The sequence below is a fragment of the Hyperolius riggenbachi genome, chromosome 9, assembly GCF_040937935.1.
Source record: "Hyperolius riggenbachi isolate aHypRig1 chromosome 9, aHypRig1.pri, whole genome shotgun sequence".
NCBI lineage: Eukaryota > Metazoa > Chordata > Amphibia > Anura > Hyperoliidae > Hyperolius > Hyperolius riggenbachi.
The window spans coordinates 133,611,475-133,636,432 of record NC_090654.1 but is presented as its reverse complement, the minus strand read 5'-3'; the positions used below and the strand labels follow the sequence as shown (position 1 = coordinate 133,636,432).

The 24,958-nt window shown below is 44.7% G+C and overlaps 1 protein-coding gene, 1 long non-coding RNA gene and 1 other non-coding gene across 4 annotated transcripts in view; 2 read left to right on the top strand and 1 right to left on the bottom strand.

Annotated features, from left to right (window-relative positions):
- The window catches only part of KHDC4 (KH domain containing 4, pre-mRNA splicing factor), a 54,253-nt gene that overhangs the window by 20,347 nt on the left and 8,948 nt on the right, over positions 1–24,958 (top strand). For both annotated transcript variants that reach the window (XM_068253543.1, XM_068253542.1), the window contains exons 8-10: positions 1,456–1,516; positions 6,408–6,465; positions 12,319–12,578. In XM_068253543.1, the coding sequence (XP_068109644.1) occupies positions 1,456–1,516; positions 6,408–6,465; positions 12,319–12,578 (379 nt within the window). The remainder of the gene's footprint in view (positions 1–1,455; positions 1,517–6,407; positions 6,466–12,318; positions 12,579–24,958) is intronic.
- Positions 4,555–4,685, top strand: LOC137533741 (small Cajal body-specific RNA 4). The gene has a single exon (XR_011024206.1). It is a non-coding gene; the product is annotated as a small Cajal body-specific RNA 4 (non-coding RNA).
- The window catches only part of LOC137532712 (uncharacterized), an 80,593-nt gene continuing 71,511 nt past the window's right edge, over positions 15,877–24,958 (bottom strand). Inside the window, exon 3 of the long non-coding RNA XR_011023974.1 lies at positions 15,877–15,940. This is a non-coding gene — a long non-coding RNA (uncharacterized lncRNA). The remainder of the gene's footprint in view (positions 15,941–24,958) is intronic.

Below are 24,958 nucleotides of genomic sequence, written 5' to 3'. Positions count from 1 at the left end.
GAGAACAATGAAGGAGATCATAGTTCCCCTTCATTGATATAAGTCCCCGGCAGAAAAACAGACGGCTTCATATCAGAGACCGCAGTGTTTCGCAGAGTAAAAAAGAAAAAGTTTCCCGTCCTCCATATAGCAAGCATTAAGCTTCCAGGGTAAAAAAAAAAAAAAAAAAAAAAAAAACACTGTGGCCAAATAGTAAAACTACATATACATAAATTTTTTTTTTTTTTTTTTTTTTAATAAAATAAACCCACTTTATTACATTTAGGCTGCTTACACACAGGGACGTTAGTGCGCCTGTAACGCTCCCCCAACGCACAGCAATGTAACACAAGTGGGCTGTTCACACAGCCCACGTTGCGTTACATGTAACGCTGCACGTTCTCCCGAAAGTGCAGCATGCTGCGGCGTTAGAGCGGCTATAGCCGCGTAAGACTGTTTGCACATGCTCAGTGGGGGGCAGAGAGGAGGCGGGGAGAGCCAGCTACAGTAGCCGCGCATATGGCTACTTAATATTCACTGCACTGGCGGCAGCTGATTGGCCGGCGGGACCACGTGATGCGGAGTGTCTCGCTCCGCATCACGTGGTCCCGCCGGCCAATCAGCGCCACTCTGGGAGACCTTATAGGGACCTAACGCGGCTCACTCTACCGTCCTATCTTGCAGCACCATACGTTGTGTTAGGTGCACGTTATGCGACCTTAACGTGGCACCTAACGCAACGTCTTGGTGTGCAAGTAGCCTTAAAATTAACTGTTTACCTCCCACACCAAAAATTACCCAAATAAAAATTTTAATGACACAAAAAAAATAAAAAAAACCCAGTTACCTAAGGGTCTGAACTTTTTTAATATGCATGTGAAGAGAGTGTATTACGAACATTATGGTAGCATGTATTATTTTAAAGCTATAATGGCCGAAAACTGAGAATTTTTTTTTTTTTTACAATTGTTTTTTTTTTACATGTTTTTTCTTAATAATTCTGTTAAAATGCATTTAGAAAAAAATTATTCTTAGCAAAATGTACCACCTAAAGAAAGCCTAATTGGCGGAAAAAACAAAACAAGATGTAGATCAATTCATTGTGATAATTAGTGATAAAGTTATTGGCGAATGAATGGGAGGTGAGAATTGCTCTGATGCATAAAGTGAAAAATACCCACGAGCTGAAATAGTTGAAGGAATAGAAAACCTGATATACCTAGGTGAGCAAGAACACAGGAAAATCATGGCATTAATACTTTGGAATCTTTGAAAAATTACCATTTCTGGCATATCCGTGGATAAATAAAATCCGTCTTCTCAGACCCCCCTCCCTTCTCATATATTACAAACAGTTGGGCTGAACCAGGTGTGTTTTTTTTTTTTTTTTTTTTCTATTGGGACAACTATTGCAACAATTCCCAAAGTCTCTATTTTGGTTAAAACCGTAATGGCTAACATTCTGTTTCTCGACAGTCACCCAAAACCTGAAGGATTGGCAGCTGCCAAGAAACTGTGTGAGAATCTCTTACAGACGGTAAGTGTCAGCGCTGTAGCCTAGGAGCTGTAATTACACAGGACTGTGGGGGAAAATTATTTTACAAAGTTTTTATGGATTTATCAAGGTTTTGTTTTGTTTTTTAAATCCAAGAACAATGTCCATTTTTCCCCATTATATAGTTTTACACAAGTCTCCATATTCAGCTTGGGCATTTTGTTATTCTTTGATGGCCCATCCTGCACTCAACATAATATTCAGAACTTTCCTAACCAAGAATTTTTTTTTCCCCTTAACCAGCGGAAGTCTTGACAAAATAAGACTAAAGACATAAATATATGCAAAGACTATGCTAAAAACAAAGGAACAAGCTAAAATTCTTGTACCTGTTTCTCGTAGTCTAGCACTACTGTTTGCTTCCTCGTTTTGTTTGGTAGGTTGTTGCAGTTCGCCTGTGCCCTTTTTTTTTTTTTTTTTTTTTTTTAACGTATATGGAAGCTATCTTGTTAGTTTTTTTTTTTTTTGGTTTTTTTTAAAGGAACATTAATGCTTTCGTTAAAGTTTATTTAGCATATTTTGGAGTGATTCTTGGTGATCAGGTTAAGTCATGGGCTCCACATAAAGTTTACTGTATCTGTGTAGAATAGCTGCAACGGTAGTCCCAAAGTAAGAGTATTTTCATTTTTTTTGGAATGCCCACAGTTTAGAGGAAGCCTTGCATATGACATTTTTTTTTTTTTTTGTACGGATTTCAAAAACTGGGTACAAAATCAAAAACATTTATTTATTTATTTCTTATTTAAATCCTTATCTCCCATCTGCACTGTATTCTGTTCCTCCTGGTCCTGGTATTCCTGTGTCAATATCCTCTAGGTTTCTTAGAGGATGTCTCTGTCAGGGATGCTCTCACGAGTAATAAGTGCTTTAGCACTCAAATTCGTGATTTAAATGAGCTTTAATTAGCTCTGGTGTGCGGCAGGGAGTAAAGGGGTTATTTACCCATAAGTGCGTGTCCTCGCTGCGCTCCAAATAGCTTGCACGTGTCCTATTGGTCGCGTTGCAAGCCTTCCGACTTGGAGGAAGTGCGAGCAGTGAGGCTTGCAACGCGACCAATCGGACGCGTGCAAGCTATTTGGAGCGCAGGGAGAACGCACACTTATGGGTGAATAACCCCTTCACTCCCTGCTGCACACCTGAGCTAATTAAAGCTCATTGAGTGCTTAAGCACTCATTATTACTCGTGAGAGCATCCCTGGTCTCTCGTCCTGATGACACTGATCATGAGAAGAAAATAAATGGGCTTTTCTGGCACTGGGGCAAGAGAGCTACAGCCTGCAGCCAGACCACAATGGCTGCTAAAAATGCATACAAGAAAGGATAGCTATGGTCATCCTGTGTTGGGACCAGGATTTTAGAGGGGAAAGCTGAGGAGAGTGGTCAATTTTTACATACAAACATTAACCCTCTGCGCACAACAGTCACTGCAAGCTAGAGCCTCTAGTATTGATAAAAACAACTATTTTATGGTGTACACAGTTTGCCGCTCCATGCAGATGTGAGACTGATTTATGTGCATGCATGTGTTCCCTATAGCTGTAGAACCTGGGAATGTCTCAGCGTTAATCCCTGGTTCATGACTATGAAATGTTTGCTTGCTGACTGCAGTGTTCTCCCCAGAATTTTGTTTCTAGCAGGGTTGCATGAAAAAGTAGCCAAGTGGGACGCAACTGTAGGACCAGCGCAACTCTGCTTAAAGCATAGGAGGAGGATGAGGAGGCGAGCCAATGACAGCAGGGTGGAGCATCCGGCTAAGGCTGGATCCACACTATAAGCGCTTTTTGTGAGCGCTTGTGTTTGATTAGCGCTTTCTGAGCGCTTGTAAATAAAACTCCCATTTACTTTTATTAAAATCTCTGTAAAAATCGCCACGCTCGCGTATGTTTTTTCGCGGATGCAATTGCAGCGATTTTTATGTGATTTTAATGAAAGTGAATGGGATCAGTTTCTTTAACAAGCGCTAGTCAAACAAAAGCACTCACAAAAGCATTTATGGTGTGGATCCGGCCTAAAGGAGCCTGGGGAGAACACTGGACTGGTATAGGTAGAGTAGGGGCCCTTTCTACAAAGGGAACCTTAATGCTTGTAAAAGGGTCTAGTACAGAATTGCAATCCTCCGATATACTTTTTTTTTTTTTTTTTTTTTTGTAACCGAATACATTTTTGTACCCTGGTTGTTTTTTTATCGGTATTAGAGTTCCAGCTTGTTTTGGGTGCAGCGCGTTAATAATTGCTTGTATGTAAATTGACTACTCCCATCAGCACCGATTTTCCCCTTTAAAATCCTGATCTCAAAGCGGTTTGAGCATCTCTATGCTTTCTTGTGTAGCTGCTAACCCTTCTAACAGAATGAGTAGTATACAGCTAGAAACCAGAAGGTGAAAATATTCTGGTGCACTCCAGGAACCTCTCTGACTTTGTGTGGAGATAGTAGCTTCCCAAAAGTTGACACCTCACTGCCTTAAAGGGGCACTATGGCAAAAAAATTTAAAATGGAATTAAAATTTAAAATATGTGCAAATATAAATAAGTGTTTTTTTTCCAGAGTAAAATGAACCATAAATTACTTTTCTCCTATGTTACTGTCACTTACAGTAGGTAGTAGAAATCTGACAGAAGCAACAGGTTTTGGACTAGTCCATCTCTTCGTAGGGGATTCTCAGCATGGCTTTTATTCTTTATAAAGATATTTCCTAAAAAGGATTTAAACAATGATGCTGGCCAGCTTCCTTGCTCGCTACAGGTTTTTTTTTTTTTTTTTTTTGGCAGTTGGACAGAGCAACTGCCATTCACTAAGTGCTTTTGAAAATAACTAAATTCATGAGCATCCCCTATGAAGAGATGGACTAGTCCAAAACATGTCACTTCTGGTAGTTTATAATTCAGTGAAAGCAATTGTATGTGAGTGGTCTCATTGCCCAAAACTTAGACAAGTTGCCATTTGTGGATCCATCTCAGTGGTATGTACTGACCATAGGTTATTTTACTGGGGACTGAATCAGTAGTGTTGTATGTGAGTTCTTGGAGGGTGAAGAAAGCAGAGTCTATGAAGTGAGTCTCTGCTGATACTGCCCTCCTATATTGATTGGGTGGAAAGAGAGAAGCCCAAGAAAAGAGGAATTCTGATGGCTGACTGCACCACCATACACTCTTTGTACACTCTGGGCTGAGACACCAGAAAAGCTCCCCTAACGCTAGAGGTTTTAAAAGCTCTTCCCAATGTAATGCTATGGGGTTTTTTTTGGGTTTTTTTACAAAACCTCATCGCTCCAGTGTGCACAGACACATAGGATAACATTAGCAGGAGGTTTCAAAAACTCAACACGCTCAGAAAAACTCCGCTGGGGTGCACCAGGCCTCTGTGACTACCGGTATTTCTTTTTGTTAATTAAAAGCAACCATGTTAGTTAAGATACATTTCAAGAATGAATGGCAAACATTTAGCCACTGTTCTAAAGTGTTTTTAAAATATAGTTGTGTCAAAGGCAAGCTTGCTGTGACAATCCCTGGATTTGTTGAGGTGTGGGGAATGAGTTTATGAAACGACTCATCCAAGGAATGTGGCTATTTTAGGAAGTTTGTACTCAAATACAGATTTTATACTTTAAAAGCAATGTAGTTTAAGCTTCCACACCATTCTGAAAATACATGGCTGGCACCTAATGAAATGGTTGGTGTGTGTGTTTTTTTTGGGTTTTTGTTTAACCAAAAACTGAATTTTATTTTACAAATTTGAAGGTAGTCTATCAGATTATGGGCAGTCATGATGAGCTTCACTAAAATGTATTGGGCTGTAGATGGGATCATTCCTCTACTTGTTTTGTGTACCAGTGACTACTTCATGTACCTCACAACTAACACTTCTGCACCCCTGCACTGCCAGACCCCCGACCTCCCCCTTTACTCTGACGTGCTCCCTGGGGCCACTGCACTATAACAGTATTGGTATCTCACATGTTCCGCCGACCGGTGCGGTTTCATGCTTCTTGGTCTTCAAATCTCGCTGCCTGCCCCTTGTGATGGGCACGTGTCAGCACGCAACTTGTGCCGAATTGCAATAGGCAGACGGCAGAAAGAAGACTGGAGCAGCGTGCTGCCGCCAGGACAGGTGAGATACCAATGTTGTTATAGTGCAGGGGCCCCAGGGAGCACGTCAGAGTTAAGGGGGTACATCGGGAGGCGACAGCTAGCTTGACGGTCCTGGGAGCTGAGTTTGTTGAGGGGCCCCCAGGTTACCTTTTCCCCGGTGCCCCATTGGGTGTTGAACTGGCTTTGCAAATTTGTAGAAATATGAATCAAGTCTTTTGTGGATGGGTTTTACTGTATAGTTAAGCACCATCAGTAGTTTCAAATTTTTTTGGGGAGCAAATCGAGAGCATGGATTTTAGCTGCTGGTTTGAGTGTTTTCGGTCCAAGCTGTGACTTCAGGCTAGGAGACAGAGGCAGACCCTGCTCGCGCAAACCTGTAAATCGGCCATTCTAAAGGACACTGTCAAGGTTAAATCCTTGCTCTAGCATGAAGATCCGTATTTTTGTGGAATTTCTAGCGCAGCAAGTTTTATGCAGATCGACTGAAGCCCAATCAGGTAATGATGGATGTAGTGCCCTTCAATTTACCACTGCTCCCACAACCCCCACCCACTTGACTTGCCTTTTTCAAAATCAATCAGAAATGTATCACTGATACAAGATGCACACCATACAATTTCCTGTTAGATATACCTGCCAGGGGGGCTGCGTCTTGTAGATAGGTTGTGTCAGGGGTTACATTTCATACCACATTTTGTACGCTTGTTGACTCAAGCCGCAATTCTTATTGGCTTATGTAGGAGTAATTTATATTTTTTTCCTTAAACTTTGAATGTTTTCTCAGGTACACGCCGAGTATGCCAGGTTCGTGAATCAGATCAGTACTACAGCTGTTCTTCCTGGTATGTGTCAGTCACCTTCTTGTGTAATCCTAGTCTGTTGCTTTCAGTAACCTAAGCCTGACATCAGGCCTGCACATGTATAGGCTGTGGCATGTCAAGCCCTTGGCATGTTTTGGACTTGTTCCCCACTCTATTCTATTAATAGAGATTCTGCTGGTCTTAACTTGCTGTGTCTTGTGAAATCTGCTATCCTGTCAACAGGGATTTCCTGCATCTTCTGCAAAAGCACCATAGACCATTAAAATACATAAATATGACCTGTTTCCTAGTTTATCCTAGAGCTAACCAGGTGTGTTACAACACTGACCAGATGAAAAATAAATTTTGCTTGCATTAACCCTTAGGGCTCGTTTCCACTGTAGCGGTGCGGAATCACCTGGATTCCACCGCTGAAGAAATCGCATGCGGCTGCGTTTCCCCATGCGGATTTACCCGCGATTTTGCATGCGATTTCGCATGGCAAGGAGCCAGGCGAATTTAACCATGTCACTGCCTGTGTAAAGTTCCATTGCCTTTCATGCGAAATCGCGGGGAAATCCGCATGACAAAGCCGCATGCGATTTTCCCTATTGAATGCATTAGCGGCGATTCGCCCGCATTCCTGCCGCACGCGAAATCTGACGACCCTGTCGTGCAGATTTTTCCCGCACCGAAAAACGCCGCCGCCGCACACGTGGAAACAGCCCCATCCACTAACATTGAGTATGCGAATCCGCATGCAGTGCCCGCATGCGGATTCGCTATAGTGGAAACGAGCCCTTAGAGTAGTTTCTGTGCACCTTGATGGACCACATAGACACAAACTGAAAAGGTAGTTTGGAAGTATTGGTGTATTTATAATTAAAAGAACAAAAAAGCAAGAATTCTGGCATTATGCTACCGCTTTACTGATGTATGTAATGCAGCAGAATAAAATCCTCAATATGTTTTGCATTATCTGTTGGACACTGAAAAGTGTGTAAGAGATAATGCAAAACATAATGAGATCCTCATACATTAGTATGGCTGTTAATAGGAACATGGATTTCCTGCTTCATTAAAGGGGACGCTAAGGGCTTGTTCACACTACAAGAGCTTTTTAAAGGAAACGAGAGACTGGAAAACATTTTTTTTTTATCCATACCTGGTGCTTCCTCCATCCCTATGCGCACGGATCGCTGCCACACCGCCGTCCTCTGCTGCCTGCAGCTCCAGTAACGGGTCCCATAACTTCCTCCAGTCACGGCCAGTCTGCTCAAGAGGTAGTGCGCACTCTGTGTAGCTCTCCGGTGGTGAGATGAGTAGAGGGCGCACTTCTCTTGCACAGACTGGAGGAAGTTACGGGACCCGGCAGTGGAGAATGGCGGCGTGGGAGCAATCTGTGCCCATGAGGAAGCCCCAGGTATGTATAAAACCTTTTTTCCCCGTCTCTGGTACACTTTAAGCACTTGTGATTTTGAAAAGCTCTTGGTAATGCATTGCTATGGGGGATTTTTACAAAATCACATTACTCCAGTGAGAACACACATAGGACAACATTAGCAAGAGCTTTTAAAATCACAAAGCGCTTAGGAAAGCTGTAGTAAGAAGAATATGGAGACTGACATTTATTTCAGTTTAACCTAGCAGTCCTGCTAGGTAACCTTCAGTTACCTAGCAGTCCTGCTGATCGTCTGCTTCTAATACTTTTTGGCCATACACTCTGAACAAGCTTGTAAATCAGATGTATCTGATTGGATTAGCCGCTTGCTTGTTTCATTTGTGTGATTCAGACACTACTGCAGCCAAAGCTGGCCTGATTAAACAACTGGTGCTGTTTAAAAGGAAACAAATATGTCAGCCTTATTTCTCTCAGTTCAGTTTTTCTTTAACTTGATCTCTTCCACCTGACAAACCATTGTAGGAAGAAAAGAGTACATTTGCTTTAACCACTTAATGACCGCCTAACGCCGATAGGCGTCGGCAGGTACGAGCGGCCTTTCCATGCCAGCTCACGGAGGGTGTCTCCGTGAACAGTGTGCGAGCCGCCGATCGCGGCTCGCACACATAATGTAAACACGCGGGGAAGAAATCCCCGCTGTTTACATCATACGGTGCTGCTGCGCAGCAGCGCCGTTAAGGAGATCGGCGATCCCCGGCCACTGATTGGCCAGGGATCGCCGGCATCTGATAGGCTAAAGCCTATCCTAAGAGGCGCAGGACGGATATCCGTCCTGCGCAGCTATGGGTAAGAGGGAGAGGGAGGGAACTGCGGAGAGGGCAGAAAACACTGCGGAGGGAGGCTTTGAGGAGCCCCCCCGCAAATCTGTAATAGCCGGTGGCAATCGGGACCCCCCAGCAGGACATCCCCCTAGTGGGGAAAAGAGGGGGGGGGGGAGTCTGATCGCCCTGCCACATTCCTGATCGGTGCTGTGGGCTAGAGAGCCCACGCAGCACCGATCACTGGAAAATGCCTTGGTGCTTAAAGGGACTTCGAGCAGTGAAGAAACTATGGAAAGATGCATATCATTTTAAAGCTCTCTTTCTCCTCTTTCCAATGATATATAAATCGCCGCCCTATGCCTTTTAGTTTTCGCTATTTTCGCAATTGAAATTGCCGCGGCTGTGATTTTGATGGCGAAAATAGTGAAAACTAAAAGGCGTAGGGCGACGATTTAGGGGTCGTCCGAAAGAGGAGAAAGAGAGCTTTAAAATGATATCCATCTTTCCATAGTTACATTGTATTACACAGGGCGACTTTTTCCTAAAGTCAGCAGCTCCATTCTTCTGAGAAAAAGTCGCCCTGTGCAATACAATGTAACTATGGTAAGTGTACTGCCCATGTTTTGATGTTTGTGATTTTTCTATAGTAAAAAAAAAAAGAAAATCCTTCTTAGGATTCTCCATCTTAACTGTGTCTATTTTGAAGCCAATCCTGATGTAATTTCCTCCCTTACTCTCTTCTGCCTGATTGTGTATACATTGCCTGCCCTCCTCCCAGTCTTCAGGCACTCCCACCCAGCTCTGCAATAGAAAGTGCATTGTCTTCCAATATCAACTGAATGCTCAATAGAATAGACTGTGTAGATTATGGCTCTCATACTACATGAAAGGGGGTAAAATTGGTCTGTGATCTTTCATTTTCCAAAGACTTTTATCTGATGTGTGTACCCACCGAAAGTAAAGCAGCAAAAAAAGACAACCCAACATGCCCTGCAACTTCCTTTTTGCGGCAGATGTACCAAATAAGAGCCATGGAAACTGGGGAATGTTTTATGGATAAGAAAACGAAGTGATTTTTAACTTTTGGATTGCCTGGTTAGCATCCTTATTACTCGTCTGCCAAATAAAAATAATTTATTTTTGATTTTATACCCAACAGTTACACTTTTAAGGAAAAAGCCCCGTCCAATAACAGGCCAAGCCTTCCTGTCAATGCAGCTATGTTGGCATAGCAGCCAGACCCCCACATTGAACTCAATTGGAAATCTGTGTGGAGGCAATCAAGCAGATAGATCATCTCTCTGATCAGATAATGATCTGTCTGCTGGCAATATCGACCACTTTATGGCTACCATTTAGATTGTGGGTTACTTTGGTGTTTATAATAACTGTTGTGCACAATGGGGATTATCCTTCACAAAGTAAGCAGACTTGGCATCTGTTAAGACTAATTGATCAAAGTCGTCTGAGGCGGCCAAAAATGACCACCTCAGTGGATAATTATTCGTGTGTATGGTGGCCCCCGCACGCCACCCCGCACATGATCCACCCATCAGATCAATTTGGCTGAGTGACGGCCACCTTCATTGTGCACGACGCACCCTCTGCATGATGTCACATATGTGTCACTTCGACATCCCTCCGCCCTTACCCCTGAATAGCAGTAGATAGGCTGTCAGCTATAAAGCTTATTCTGCATCTGTTGAGCCCAGTCTAGCGATGTTGTCCGAGGTATTGGGTGACATCAGTCAAAGGTGTGTTTGCACCCTAAAGGAAACCTGAAGCAAGAAGTGTATGGAAGCTGCCATATTTATTTCCTTTTAAACACTACCAGTTGCCCTGTAGCCCTGCTGATATGTTTGGCTGCAGTAGTGTCTGAATCGCAACAAAGACAAGCTTGCAGAGATTTGACACATGTCAAACACCTGATCTGTTGCATGCTTTTTAAGGGTCTAGGGTCCTGGTATTGCTTAGATGGAAATATGACAGCCTCCATATCCCTCTCACTTCAGGTGTTCTTTACCACATCTGTGGAGTCGGTACAAAAATCATCCGACTCCTCAGTTTTTAATTCACAGTCTCCAACTCCGACTCCAGGTACCCAAAATGACTCTGACTCCTTGACTCAGACTTGTCTTCTGGTGATCCGGATAGTTACTATCCGGATTTCACCCAGTAAGGGGGGGTCAAGCTTACCCGTCTGACGTCTTCTTCGCTCGTCCCTCGGCTCCTCCTACGATGCGATCCAATGCGCCGTCACGTGATTACAAACACTTCCTCCCGGTTTGCCCCCCCTACCGACACCCCCCCACACCCATTCTCTCCCCACCCCATATCCCTGTTCTTTAAGAGACCCTTTACTTTTTACACTGCTTGCTAGAGATGGTCAATTAGATGCTAATAATTTCAGCTTGCATGCCGATTTAATAGAAATTGTATGTAGCTTGGATTTCGGGCAAATCCTATGCTCTACTTGCCAATTTTGCCCACCACTGCAAAGAGAGGCCGTATCAATAATGCATTGCAATACTTGCATCATTAGTTTTAGGCCTGTTTTAAGATACAGCCATGTAACCCCAAATATGTTGAGTAAAATCTGGTATGCGGTGCTTTGTGTGAGTATAAAGTAACTGGCGTGGCAATCGCTTCCTGTAAAGGGTCTGTCTGCATCCCTTATCGATCCTGTGCACACTGATAACATTTGTGTGTCTTTAAAGTAGACCTGAACTCTTGCTCAGGACACAAGAAAAACAGAAATGCATGACTTTTAATGAGTTTAGTCTGTGTAATTCCCTCTCATTTGTGTCTAATCACTAGTTGTAATTTGATCCCTCCCTTGTCATATGACTGCCTATAGCAGATAAGCCCATTTGAAAGCACAGGCTGTAAACAATAAGTCTGCTTCCATGAATCAGGAAGTAGAAACTGTGTAGATTTATTTTAGGATTTGTATCAGCTGTAGCATAGAAATGTTTTTTTGTTTAAAGGTTATTATGCTGTTTATCTTTTAGAGCAGAGAGGAGTTCTGAGTTCAGGTCCACTTTAAATAAGGTCCAGAATTAGTAATACAAAGATAAATGACGCATTGATAAGAACCCTGTTCGAAGAGTTTTTAACATAGAGCACCAAGTTTCTTTGAATGGGTTGGGGAGGGTAAATTAGGCTGTTTTTGTGGCATCGCTAAAGGTGGCCACTAACTGTCCAATTTCGAGCAAAAAATCGTTCGAGCGATCAAATTCTGATCGGACGAAAAATCGTTCACTACACCATCAACTAACCAATCTTTGATTCCTATCTATCACGACCACCAAGAAAATCCAAATTTTCGTTCGACGAAAATTCATTCGGGCGACATTTTTTTTTTTTCACTCGTTCATAATCTATTGTGTCCACCAATGGAAATTATGTACAACCAATCCGATCAGAATTTCTGATCGCTCGAGCGATTTTTCGCTAGAAATTGGACCGTTAGTGGCCAGCTTAAGCTGTTTAGAGGCAAGGAAAAGCATGCATTTAAAATGTGCTACAGATTTTTTTTTTTTTTGAACAAGGAAAAATAAACAAATATAAATATATATACCGTATATAATTTTACACATCCTGGTGTTCATTTTGAAACAAATTTTTATTTCTTCAATTTTTGAAATGATTTATTTTTACTTTTTTCTCTAGGTTACACACAGCCACCATCAGTTGGTGCAGTGCCAGTGCAGCCCTACTACCCAGTAAATGGTTTCCAGGCTGGTTTCACTGTAGTACCACCAGTACCGCCTCAGCAACCTGTGCAACCTGTTCCTTATGTGGTTCCACCTCCACTGGCCACCGCTGTTCCTACAATTCCTTCTGTTGTGCCCACCATTCCAGCACCTATACCACCAGTGCCAACACAGTATCCAATCCCACAGGTTCAGCCTCCAGTTACCACCATTCCTGTAAGTGCAACTGGAGATATTGGTTTGCTTTTTCTGTAGCCAAACCTGGAGAACTGGGTTGAGCCCAGCAGTGCTTTTTGCATTCCCGCTGAATGCAGTTTTACAAATTGCCTGCACATTTGACAAACGTTACATGCCTGATTTAACGTAGGCTTTGTAACTAAAATGTGAGTCTTAAAGGGAAGGTTCAGAGACGCTAAAAAAATAAATAAAAATCCACATCCACTTACCTGGGGCTTCCTCCAACCCGTGGCAGGCAGGAGGTGCCCTAGCGCCGCTCCGCAGGCTCCCGGTGGCCAACCTGGCCAGGCCGGCGGCCAGGTCGGGCCTCTTCTGCACTCCATTGTGCGTTCCACGCCGGCGCGCTGACGTCATCGGACGTCCTCCGGGCTGTACTGCGCAGGCTCAGTAGTTCTGAGCCTGCGCAGTACAGCCCGGAGGACGTCCAATGATGTCAGCGCGCCGGCGTGGAACGCACAATGGAGCACAGAAGAGGCCAGGTCGGGTCGGCCACCGGGAGCCTGCGGAGCGGCGCCGAGGGCACCTCCTGCCTGCCACGGGCTGGAGGAAGCCCCAGGTAAGTGGATGTGGATTTTTATTTTTTTTGTAGCGTCCCTGAACCTTCCCTTTAATGTGTAATGGTGCTGACACACAAATGCTTTATACTTTTCTTACTGTCATCAGTTTTCATTTTTTATTTTTTTTTCCTTTGTTTTGGCAGTTTCTCTCTAAAAACATGTAATTTTTCATGTGTTTTCTCACTTCACACCCACTCTTAGAGCTGTGTATATTGGATTGTGTTGAGATGATCTGAGGTAAAGGTGGAGTAGAGCTTCTTGAAAGCCTCCTTCGCTCTGGATGTCTCCCATCTTTTCTGTCCCTGTCTACCTGACAGCTGTACCACTGTTTGTGCAACCTGGTTATGCAGGAGAATGCATTGCTTGCTCTGGCTTCTTTAACCTTCCTGGCGTTATTATTTCCAGATTTAGGGTCTAAAAGCTGTGCAATATTTTCACAAGCTTTTAGACCCTAAAAACAAGAAAACAAATCAAAAAAATATCAGAGATCTGCAGCAGCTCCTGCATATAATGCTGCATACACACTTGAGATAAAAGTCTTTGGAAAAGGCAAGATCACAGACCAATTTTACCCCATTCCATGTAGTATGAGAGCCATACTCTACACAGTCTATTCTATGGAGCTGAACTCCTCATCAGATAAAATCTTTGCAAGATGCTGCACACACAAATGCTGTACACATTCAAAAGATCATTATCTGCAAAAGATCTTTTCCTGCAATAGATCCATTCCTGCAAAATGCATTCATAGCCTATGATATCTGCAGATCCTCATACACACCTTGTTTAACAGACTTCATCTGCATATCTGGCAATCATCTGCAGATCTGAAAATCCATCCTGGTGGATCTGATCTGCAGATGATTGCCTGTTAAACAAGGTGTGTATGATGATCTGCAGATCTCATAGACTATGAATGCATTTTGCAGGAATGAATCTATTGCAGGAAGAGATCTTTTGCAGATAATGTGTGTACGGGCATCTTTGTGTGCAGCATCTTGCAAAGAATATATCTGATGGGGAGTGCAGCTCCATAGAATACACTGTGTAGAGTATGGCTCTCATACTACATGGAATGGGGTATAATTGGTCTGTGATCTTGCCTTTTCCAAAGACTTCTATCTCAAGTGTGTATGCAGCGTAACTCGCTCAGGCACAGGATTACCGCTCTGAGCTGCGGATTTCCGTCCCGAGCCTGGCTCGGGATTGCCGCTAAGGAGGTTAAAGTGTACCCAAGGCGGCACGGGGGAGGGGGCGGATGGAATACAGAGGCATGTTCCCTGGTCCATGACATGCCTTTGTGTCCTCGTGCTGTGAGCCCCTGAAATTGCTGACATGCAGCTTGTCATCAACTCGAGGGGCAAGGGGCATCCCTAGCAGGAGAGGAACTCCTGCAAAACGCCCATTAATTGCTAGTTGCTAATGCTCCTTCCAAGGCTCTGATAGGGCACCTCTCCCACGTAGCTCCCCCACCCTCTTGCACTCAGCGATTAAGAGACACTGAACAGAGCTTGCAGTATCGTGACCCTGGGGGTCATGGAAACAAAGTAAAGCATAGCTGGCCACAGGAGCGACAGATCGGCGGGGATAACGGCTACCTAATCCGATCAGCCCACTGGATCAGGTAATGTTTATTTTTCTTTGACGCCTCAGGATCTCTTTAAAGCCTAAGCAGTGTGTGACTTGAACATTTACAGCTCAGGACAGTTCTGAACATTTTCTTGTATGAGCTGGCTATAGACAGACAATAGCTGCAAGTAGCTTATTGGTTATAGAGAAGGGCTGGAGGGATAACATCGGAAAAGTAGATCTCTATTTCTTCTGTACAAACTTTTTTTTTTTTTTTTTTTTAAGAGACTCGGATGAAAAAATACTGACTTCCTCCAGTGTCTGAGTCCCTCGCCGTCCTTCCACGGTCTGCCGTTCAGCCGCAATAACAGGCTGTCAAGATCAGTCTGGGTCTTTTGAGCAAACACGGACCTACTGCATATGCGCAATAGACAAAGACTGACGCGACTGAGCCTGTTACCGGGGCTGATGGCGGCGAAATTACAGACAGTGGGAGGTCGGCAAGGGACTCAGACTTGTTTATGGGGCTGAGTCTTTTTAAAGAGGAACTCCAGTGAAAATAATGTAATAAAAAAAGTGCTTAATTTTTACAATCATTATGTATAAATGATTTAGACAGTGTTTGCCTATTGTAAAATCTATCATTTATCACATGGTGACATTTTTACTGCTGGCAAGTGATGTAGCTGCTGCTTGCTGTTTTGGCAGTTGGAAACAGCTGTAAACAGCTATTTCCCACAATGCAACAGGGTTCACAGACAGGAAACTGCCAAGAGTACGTACTCAGAATTTCTTAGTGGGAGGGGTTTCACCACAATATCAGCCATACAGCGCCCCCTGATGGTCTGTTTGTGAAAAGGAATAGATTTCTCATGTAAAATGGGGTATCGGCTACTGATTGGGATAAAGTTCAATTCTTGGTCGGAGTTTCTCTTTAAAGCCTCTTTTCCACGGGCAGTTGAACTTGTGTGCTTAGCATGCAGTTACCAGACAGCAGCAAGCAGTTGTGAAAGTTTAAGAGGCATTTCACTGCCTATCAATTGCCTGTGGAAAAGAAGCCTAACTCAGCAGTATCCCATGCAAACAAAATTTCTCCAATCCTCTACCTGGACATTTTTCTTGCCTCTGTGGAAATTCCAATAATTACACTTACCGGTAATTGGTTTTCTGCGTTGCCTCTGCGAAGAGTGCGAACCTGGAGATTGCCCCGCCTGCCTAGGGGACAGGAAACACAAGATACAATTAAATAGCTACACCCTCCTACCTACCTTCAGTGCATTGACTATTACCTTGACTCAGGAGACTTACCGTTAGATTTGGGTGGGTAGGTTCACCCTTTTGTAGAGGCAACACAGAAAACCAATTACCGGTAAGTGTAATTATTGGCTTCTGCTCGCCTCTACTCAGGGTGTGAACCTGGAGAGTTAGAATATTAGGGCAGGACCACTGCTGACAATACTTTACGCCCAAACCCCAAGTCTTGGTGACTCGGTTAATCCAAACTGTAGTGCTTTATGAAAGTATCATAGGCGGACCATGTGGCAAATTTGGAGTACTGAGGCAGAATTTCTTTCTGCCCAGGAAGAGGAGACAGCCCTAGTGGAGTGTGCTTTGACCTTAACAGGCTGGCTTACCTGCTGTTTCATAAGCTTTGCTTATACATCCCTTTTAACCAGTTACTTAACCACTTGAGGACCTAGGGCTTTCTACCCCTTAAGGACCGGCCACTTTTTTTCCATTCAGACCACTGCAGCTTTCACGGTTTATTGCTCGCTCATACAACCTACCACCTAAATGAATTTTGGCTCCTTTTCTTGTCACTAATAAAGCTTTCTTTTGGTGCTATTTGATTGCTCCTGCGATTTTTACTTTTTATTATATTCATCAAAAAAAGACATGAATTTTGGCCAAAAAATGATTTTTTTTTAACTTTCTATGCTGACATTTTTCAAATAAAGTAAAATTTCTGTATACATGCAGCACGAAAAATGTGGACAAACATGTTTTGGATAAAAAAAAACCCATTCAGTGTATATTGGTTTGGGTAAAAGTTATAGCGTTTACAAACTATGGTGCAAAAAGTGAATTTTCCCATTTTCAAGCATCGCTGACTTTTCTGACCCCCTGTCATGTTTCATGAGGGGCTAGAATTCCAGGATAGTATAAATACCCCCCAAATGACCCCATTTTGGAAAGAAGACATCCCAAAGTATTCACTGAGAGGCATAGTGAGTTCATAGAAGATATTATTTTTTGTCACAAGTAAGCGGAAAATGACACTTTGTGGAAAAAAACAATAATCAATTTCCGCTAACTTGTGACAAAAAATAAAATCTTCTATGAACTCACCGTACTACTAACAGAATACCTTGGGGTGTCTTCTTTCTAAAATGGAGTCATTTGTGGGGTTCCTATACTGTCCTGGCATTTTAGGGGCCCTAAACCGTGAGGAGTAGTCTTGAAACAAAATTTCTCAAAATGACCTGTGAAATCCTAAAGGTACTCATTGGACTTTGGGCCCCTTAGCGCAGTTAGGGTGCAAAAAAGTGCCACACATGTGGTATCGCCGTACTCGGGAGAAGTAGTACAATGTGTTTTGGGTGTATTTTTACACATACCCATGCTGGGTGGGAGAAATAACTCTGTAAATGGACAATTGTGTGTAAAAAAAAAAAATCAAAAGATTGTCAAAATCAAAAGATACCACATGTGTGACACTTTTTTGCAGCCTAGGTGCGCTAAGGGGCCCAACGTCCTAATTACAGGTCATTTTGAGGCATTTGTTTTCTAGACTACTCCTCACGGTTTAGGGCCCCTAAAATGCCAGGGCAGTATAGGAACCCCACAATTGACCCCATTTTAGAAAGAAGACACCCCAAGGTATTCCGTTAGGTGTATGGCGAGTTCATAGAAGATTTTATTTTTTGTCACAAGTTAGTGAAAAATGACACTTTGTGAAAAAAAAACAAAAATCAATTTCCGCTAACTTGTGACAAAATAAAATCTTCTATGAACTCGTCATACACCTAACAGAATACATTGGGGTGTCTTTTTTCTAAAATGGGGTCAGTTTCTGGGGTTCCTATACCACCCTGGCATTTTACGGGCCCAAAACTGTGAGTAGTCTGGAAACCAAATGTCTCAAAATGACTGTTCAGGGGTATAAGCATCTGCAAATTTTGATGACAGGTGGTCTATGAGGGGGCGAATTTTGTGGAACCGGTCATATGCAGGGTGGCCTTTTAGATGACAGGTTGTATTGGGCCTGATCTGATGGATAGGAGTGCTAGGGGGGTGACAGGAGGTGATTGATGGGTGTCTCAGGGGGTGGTTAGAGGGGAAAATAGATGCAATCAATGCACTGGGGAGGTGATCGGAAGGGGGTCTGAGGGTTTGGCCGAGTGATCAGGAGCCCACACGGGGCAAATTAGGGCCTGATCTGATGGGTAGGTGTGCTAGGGGGTGACAGGAGGTGATTGATGGGTGTCTCAAGGTGTGATTAGAGGGGGGAATAGATGCAAGCAATGCACTGGCGAGGTGATCAGGGCTGGGGCCTGAGGGTGTGGGCAGGTGATTGAGTGCCCTAGGGGCAGATAGGGGTTGGATAGTGTACTGGTTAAGGGTTCCGCCTTTGACATGGGAGACCAGGGTTCGAATCCTGGCTAGGTCAAGTACCTATTCAGTAAGGAGTTCAAGGCAAGACTCCCTAACACTGCAGGGTGGCCTCCTGAGCGCGTCCCAGTGGCTGCAGCTCTTGAGCGCTTTGAGTCCGACAGGAGAAAAAGCGCTATACAAATGTTCGGATTATTATTATTATTATTATATAATCTGATAGGTAGCAGTGACAGTGGGTGATTGATGGGTAATTAGTGGGTGTTTAGGGTAGAGAACAGATATAAACACTGCCCTTGGGAGGTGATCTGACGTCGGATCTGCGGGCGAACTATTGGTGTGGGTGGGTGATCAGATTGCCCGCAAGGGGCAGGTTAGGGGCTGATTGATGGGTGGCAGTGACAGGGGGTGATTGATGGGTGGCAGTGACATGGGGTGATTGATGAGTGATTGACAGGTGATCAGTGAGTTATTACAGGGAAGCACAGATGTAAATAATGCCCTGGCGAATTGATAAGGGGGGGGGGGTCTGAGGGCAATCTGAGCGTGTAGGCGGGTGATTGGGTGCCCGCAAGGGGCAGATTAGGGTCTGATCTGATGGGTAACAGTGATAGGGGGTGATTGATGGGTAATTAGTGGGTGTTTAGAGGAGAGAATAGATGTAAACACTGCGTTTGGGTGGTGATCTGATGTCGGATCTGCGGGCGATCTATTGGTGTGGGTGGGTGATCAGATTGCCCGCAAGGGGCAGGTTAGGGGCTGATTGATGGGTGGCAGTGACATGGGGTGATTGATGGGTGGCAGTGACAGGGGGTGATTGACAGGTGATCAGTGGGTTATTACAGGGAAGAACAGATGTAAATATTGCACTGGTGAATTGATAAGGGGGGGTCTGAGGGCAATCTGAGCGTGTAGGCGGGTGATTGGGTGCCTGCAAGGGGCAGATTAGGGTCTAATCTGATGGGTAACAGTGACAGGTGGTGATAGGGGGTGATTGATGGGTAATTAGTGGGTGTTTAGAGGAGAGAATAGATGTAAACACTGCGTTTGGGTGGTGATCTGATGTCGGATCTGCGGGCGATCTATTGGTGTGGGTGGGTGATCAGATTGCCTGCAAGGGGCAGGTTAGGGGCTGATAGATGGGTGGCAGTGACAGGGGGTGATTGACAGGTGATCGACAGGTGATCAGGGGGGATAGATGCATACAGTACACGGGGGGGGGGGGGTCTGGGGAGAATCTGAGGGGTGGGGGGGTGATCAGGAGGGGGCAGTGGGGGAGATTAAAAAAAAAATAGCGGTGACAGGGAGTGATTGATGGGTGATTAGGGGGGTGATAGGGTGCAAACAGGGGTCTGGGGGGTGGGCAGGGGGGGTCTGAGGGGTGCTGTGGGCGATCTGGGGCAGGGGGGGGGAGAAATCAGTGTGCTTGGGTGCAGACTAGGGTGGCTGCAGCCTGCCCTGGTGGTCCCTCGGACACTGGGACCACCAGGGCAGGAGGCAGCCTGTATAATACACTTTGTAAACATTACAAAGTGTATTATACACTTTGTATGCGGCGATCGCGGGGTTAACATCCCGCCGGCGCTTCCGTATAGCCGGCGGGATGTTGCGGCGGGCGAGCGGTGACAGGCGCCGGCGGAGGATCGCGTCACGGATGACGCGATCGCTCCGCCCATGCCCTTAAATGGACTGCCGCCTCTGTGGGTGAGCCGGTCCTTAAGGGCTCCACCTCCCGGCCGCCCCTGTGCGTTAGGCGGTCGGGAAGTGGTTAAAGTACTCCTGGATGCTCTTAACCCTTTACGGGCACCCTGAAATTGAACAAATTATTCTCCTTTCTCCACTAAGCAGTTTTATCTAAATAAAACAAAAATATTTTCCTGACATCCAGGGAACTACATTTTTCCTCTTTTCGGTTAGAAGGATTCTGACAAAAAGAAGGGATAAAGATTTCCTGTTCACTGTGGAAATCTGCCAACTTTTAGAGAAAAATTGGGAGGTAACTTAAATGAGATTCTATCCGGTTGGATAGACATGAATGGTGGCTTTATGCTTAAAGCTTGTATTTCCACTGTATGCCTGGCTGTAGTCACAGCTACTAGCAAACCTGTTTTTAGCGTTAAGTCCCTAATGGCTCAAAGGGGAATGCGATAAGAGAATTTAAGACTAAATTCAAGTCCCAAGGCGGAACAGTCTGTTTCTTCACCACTGGTTTCCTTTTGACCGCCTTGATAAACCTTTTAATCGGAGAATTTGAGGTAAAAGAAAACTCAAAGTATGCACCTAGGGCTGCTAAATGCACCTTGAGGGTGTTTGATTTTAGACCCGTATCTAGCCCTTTCTGCAGGAACGCTACAATATTGGGAATAGAGAATTTCTCAAGATTTTCTGGAGTGCCTTTGTTAAATTCACAAAAACAACTTCCAGATCCTGAGATAGTGGAAGTGACAGGTTTCCTTGCATGAAGCAAGGTAGAAACCACTTTCTCAGAAAGGCCTTGATTCAACAGGCGGCACTCAAAAGCCACGCCTTCAGGTTCAGACTGGCCACTGAAGGATGGTATATCTGTCCCTGATGCAGCAGATCTTCCCTGATCGATCGGCAGGACCATGGGTTCCTCTAGTACAGTGCTGTCCAACTTCACGGGCACGGAGGGCCATTTTTTTTTCAGACCCCATGGTGGAGGGCCGAAGGTTCTTGCTAGAGCCGCAGACCCCTCCCCATCGCCCCCCCTCGTGCGCAGTGCGTCGAAAAACATAAGGGTTCCGTCGTGCGTACAGCGGCGCACGCGCCACACCGAAAAATGGGTGTGGCCATGGATCAGAATGTGGGTGTGGCCACGGGTGGAGACAAATTTACATGAACTTAGCAATGTGGGACATTAGATTAGGACAGTGGTGGCAAACCTTTTGGAGGCTGAGTGCCCAAACTGCAACCCAAAAGTCACTTATCTATCGCAAAGTGGCAACAGCAATTTAAACTACATGCAAACGTTTTAACTCATACATGAACATTATGGAAAATCCAAGTTGAAAATAAACTGTGAAGATAAACAATTTCATCCATCCTACTCCTGAAAAATGTATTTATTTTTTTTAGAACCTCAGTTTTATTTTCCGTTTTGAAAAGCTAAAAAAGTAGGTTTAATGCTATTGTCTCATATGATGATGATTCAGCTTTTCCCATAGTCTCGCAGTTAGCAATCATGTGACCCCCAACAAGACAAATTCAGCAATCATGAGGCCCCCAACAAATCATGAGGCCCCCAACAAGACACATTCAGCAATCATGATGCCCCCAACAAGACAAATTTAGCAATCCTGAGACCCCAACAAATCATGAGGCTCCCAACAAGACAAATTCAGCAATCATGAGGCACATAAATAGACAGCATTTCACATAAATAGGCAGAATGCCCCTTTAATATGGTAGACACCTCTCACCTGGCTTCTAAATTCTCCTCTACTAGCTGCTGTGCCTGGCTGGCCTGGCAATACTGTTTTTGGCCGGATTGGGGATGATGTGTGGGCTGAAAGGCCTTGCTGTGATGCTGTGGCCGGGCTGGCGGTGATGCTGTGGTGTGGCCAGATGAGGTAATGACAGGTGCCCCCCCAGTTGAGGTAGTGACAGGTGCCCCCCCAGTTAGTGACAGGTGCCCCCCCAGTTAGATAGTGACAGGTGTCCCCCTAGTTAGATAGTGACAGGTGTCCCCCTAGTTAGATAGTGACAGGTGTCCCCCTAGTTAGATAGTGACAGGTGCCCCCCCAGTTAGATAGTGACAGGTGCCCCCCTAGTTAGATAGCGAGAGGTGTCCAGTTCCTCCTACCCTGCCGTTACCTCTGCCGTGTGCTGCCCGCCAATGCCTTCTCCTGTGCCCCTGCTGCCTGTGTCCCCGCTGCCGCTGCTTACAGCTCAGACCTCACAGATCGCGGCGACTGAAGCAAGGAGAGTGCGCGCATGACACCCGCGCGGCTGAACTTCACATGCGGAAGTGACTAATGTCACTTCTGCATGTGACGTACTCCGTGTGTATGCGGGTACCATGCGTACGCTCCTTGCTTCAGTCGCTGCGATCTGTGAGGTCTGAGCTGTAAAGCAGCGAGGACACAGGCAGCGGGGACACAGGCAACTATAGGAGGGAGCAGGCATGGCGCCCATAGCGCAAGCCATGCCTGCACCTCAGAGAGAAGTATGGGCCGCAGCAGGAGGCCTGGCGGGCCGGATGCGGCCCGCGGGCCGCCAGTTGGACAGCGCTGCTCCAGTGCTAGGGAGAGTAACAGGATACCAGGGCCTTCTAGGCCAGTCTGGGGTGAAAAGGATCATTGTGGCCTGATCTTTGATTGCTTTCTGTAGTACCCTGCCGATTAATTTCAAGGGAGGGTGCACCAGACCCCAGTGAAGCAGAAATGTGTCTAGACATATTGGAGAGCCTCTGGGATTGAGGGAGCAGAATCTGGGAAGAAGTGTATTGTTCCATGCGGCAAACAGGTCTATGGATGGAGGACCCCACTTGCTGCAAATTGTCAGAAAGACCTTTTTGTTCAGACACCAGTTGCTCTGATTTAGCTCCTGGTGGCTTAACCAATCTGCTAGAACATTGTCCTTTCCTTTGAGGTGAACCGATTTTAAGGAAACAACCTTGTTCTCTGCCCAGCAGAAGATCTGCAGAGATAGAGATATTAATGGAGGACTGGGAGTCACTCCTTGCTTGTTTATGTGAGTTACTGACCTCTGGTTGTCTGAGTAGACAATTACATTCTTGTTTACGAGCAGATTTTCCCATCTCTGTAGAGACTTGCAGATTGCCAATAACACTTTGTGACTGGATGAGAAGGTCTTTTCTATTGAAGACCATCTGCCTTGGATGTATTCTCGACCCAGATGCGCACCCCATCCCCAGAGGCTTGCGTCTTTGTCGTAATAATAATTACTGGATTTTGTGAGATCCAACTTTCACCTCTTTGCAGGTTTTGACTGGAAGTCAGCCAGTTCAGAGGTTGAACCACTGGATCGATTTTTTTTTTTTTTTTTTATATCTTAATATACAGTGGAGGAAATAATTATTTGACCCCTCACTGATTTTGTAAGTTTGTCCAATGACAAAGAAATGAAAAGTCTTAGAACAGTATCATTTCAATGGTAGGTTTATTTTAACAGTGGCAGATGGCACATCAAAAGGAAAATCGAAAAAATAACCTTAAATAAAAGATAGCAACTGATTTGCATTTCATTGAGTGAAATACGTTTTTGAACCCCTACCAACCATTTTAAAAGTTCTGGCTCCCACAGAGTGGTTAGACACTTCTACTCAATTAGTCACCCTCATTAAGGACACCTGTCTTAACTAGTCACCTGTATAAAAGACACCTGTCCACAGAATCAATCAATCAAGCAGACTCCAAACTCTCCAACATGGGAAAGACCAAAGAGCTGTCCAAGGATGTTAGAGACAAAATTGTAGACGTGCACAAGGCTGGAATGGGCTACAATACCATTAGCAAGAAGCTGGGAGAGAAGGTGACAACTGTTGGTGCGATTGTTCGAAAATGGAAGGAGCACAAACTGACCATCAATCGACCTCGCTCTGGGGCTCCACGCAAGATCTCACCTCGTGGGGTGTCAATGGTTCTGAGAAAGGTGAAAAAGCATCCTAGAACTACACGGGAGGAGTTAGTGAATGACCTCAAATTAGCAGGGACCACAGTCACCAAGAAAACCATTGGAAACACATTACACCGCAATGGATTAAAATCCTGCAGGGCTCGCAAGGTCCCCCTGCTCAAGAAGGCACATGTGCAGGCCTGTCTGAAGTTTGCCAATGAACACCTGAATGATTCTGTGAGTGACTGGGAGAAGGTGCTGTGGTCTGATGAGACCAAAATAGAGCTCTTTGGCATTAACTCAACTCGCTGTGTTTGGAGGAAGAAAAATGCTGCCTATGACCCCCAAAACACCGTCCCCACCGTCAAGCATGGTGGTGGAAACATTTTGCTTTGGGGGTGTTTTTCTGCTAAGGGCACAGGACAACTTAATTGCATTAACGGGAAAATGGACGGAGCCATGTATCGTGAAATCCTGAACGACAACCTCCTTCCCTCTGCCAGGAAACTGGGTCGTGGATGGGTGTTCCAGCACGACAATGACCCAAAACATACAGCAAAGGCAACAAAGGAGTGGCTCAAGAAGAAGCACATTAAGGTCATGGAGTGGCCTAGTCAGTCTTCGGACCTTAATCCAATAGAAAACCTAAGGAGGGAGCTCAAGCTCAGAGTTGCACAGAGACAGCCTCGAAACCTTAGGGATTTAGAGATGATCTGCAAAGAGGAGTGGACCAAAATTCCTCCTAAAATGTGTGCAAACTTGGTCATCAATTACAAGAAACGTTTGACCTTTGTGCTTGCAAACAAGGGTTCTTTCACTAAGTATTAAGTCTTTTATTGTTAGAGGGTTCAAAAACTTATTTCACTCAATGAAATGCAAATCAGTTGCTATCTTTTATTTAAGGTTATTTTTTCGATTTTCCTTTTGATGTGCTATCTGCCACTGTTAAAATAAACCTACCATTGAAATGATACTGTTCTGAGACTTTTCATTTCTTTGTCATTGGACAAACTTACAAAATCA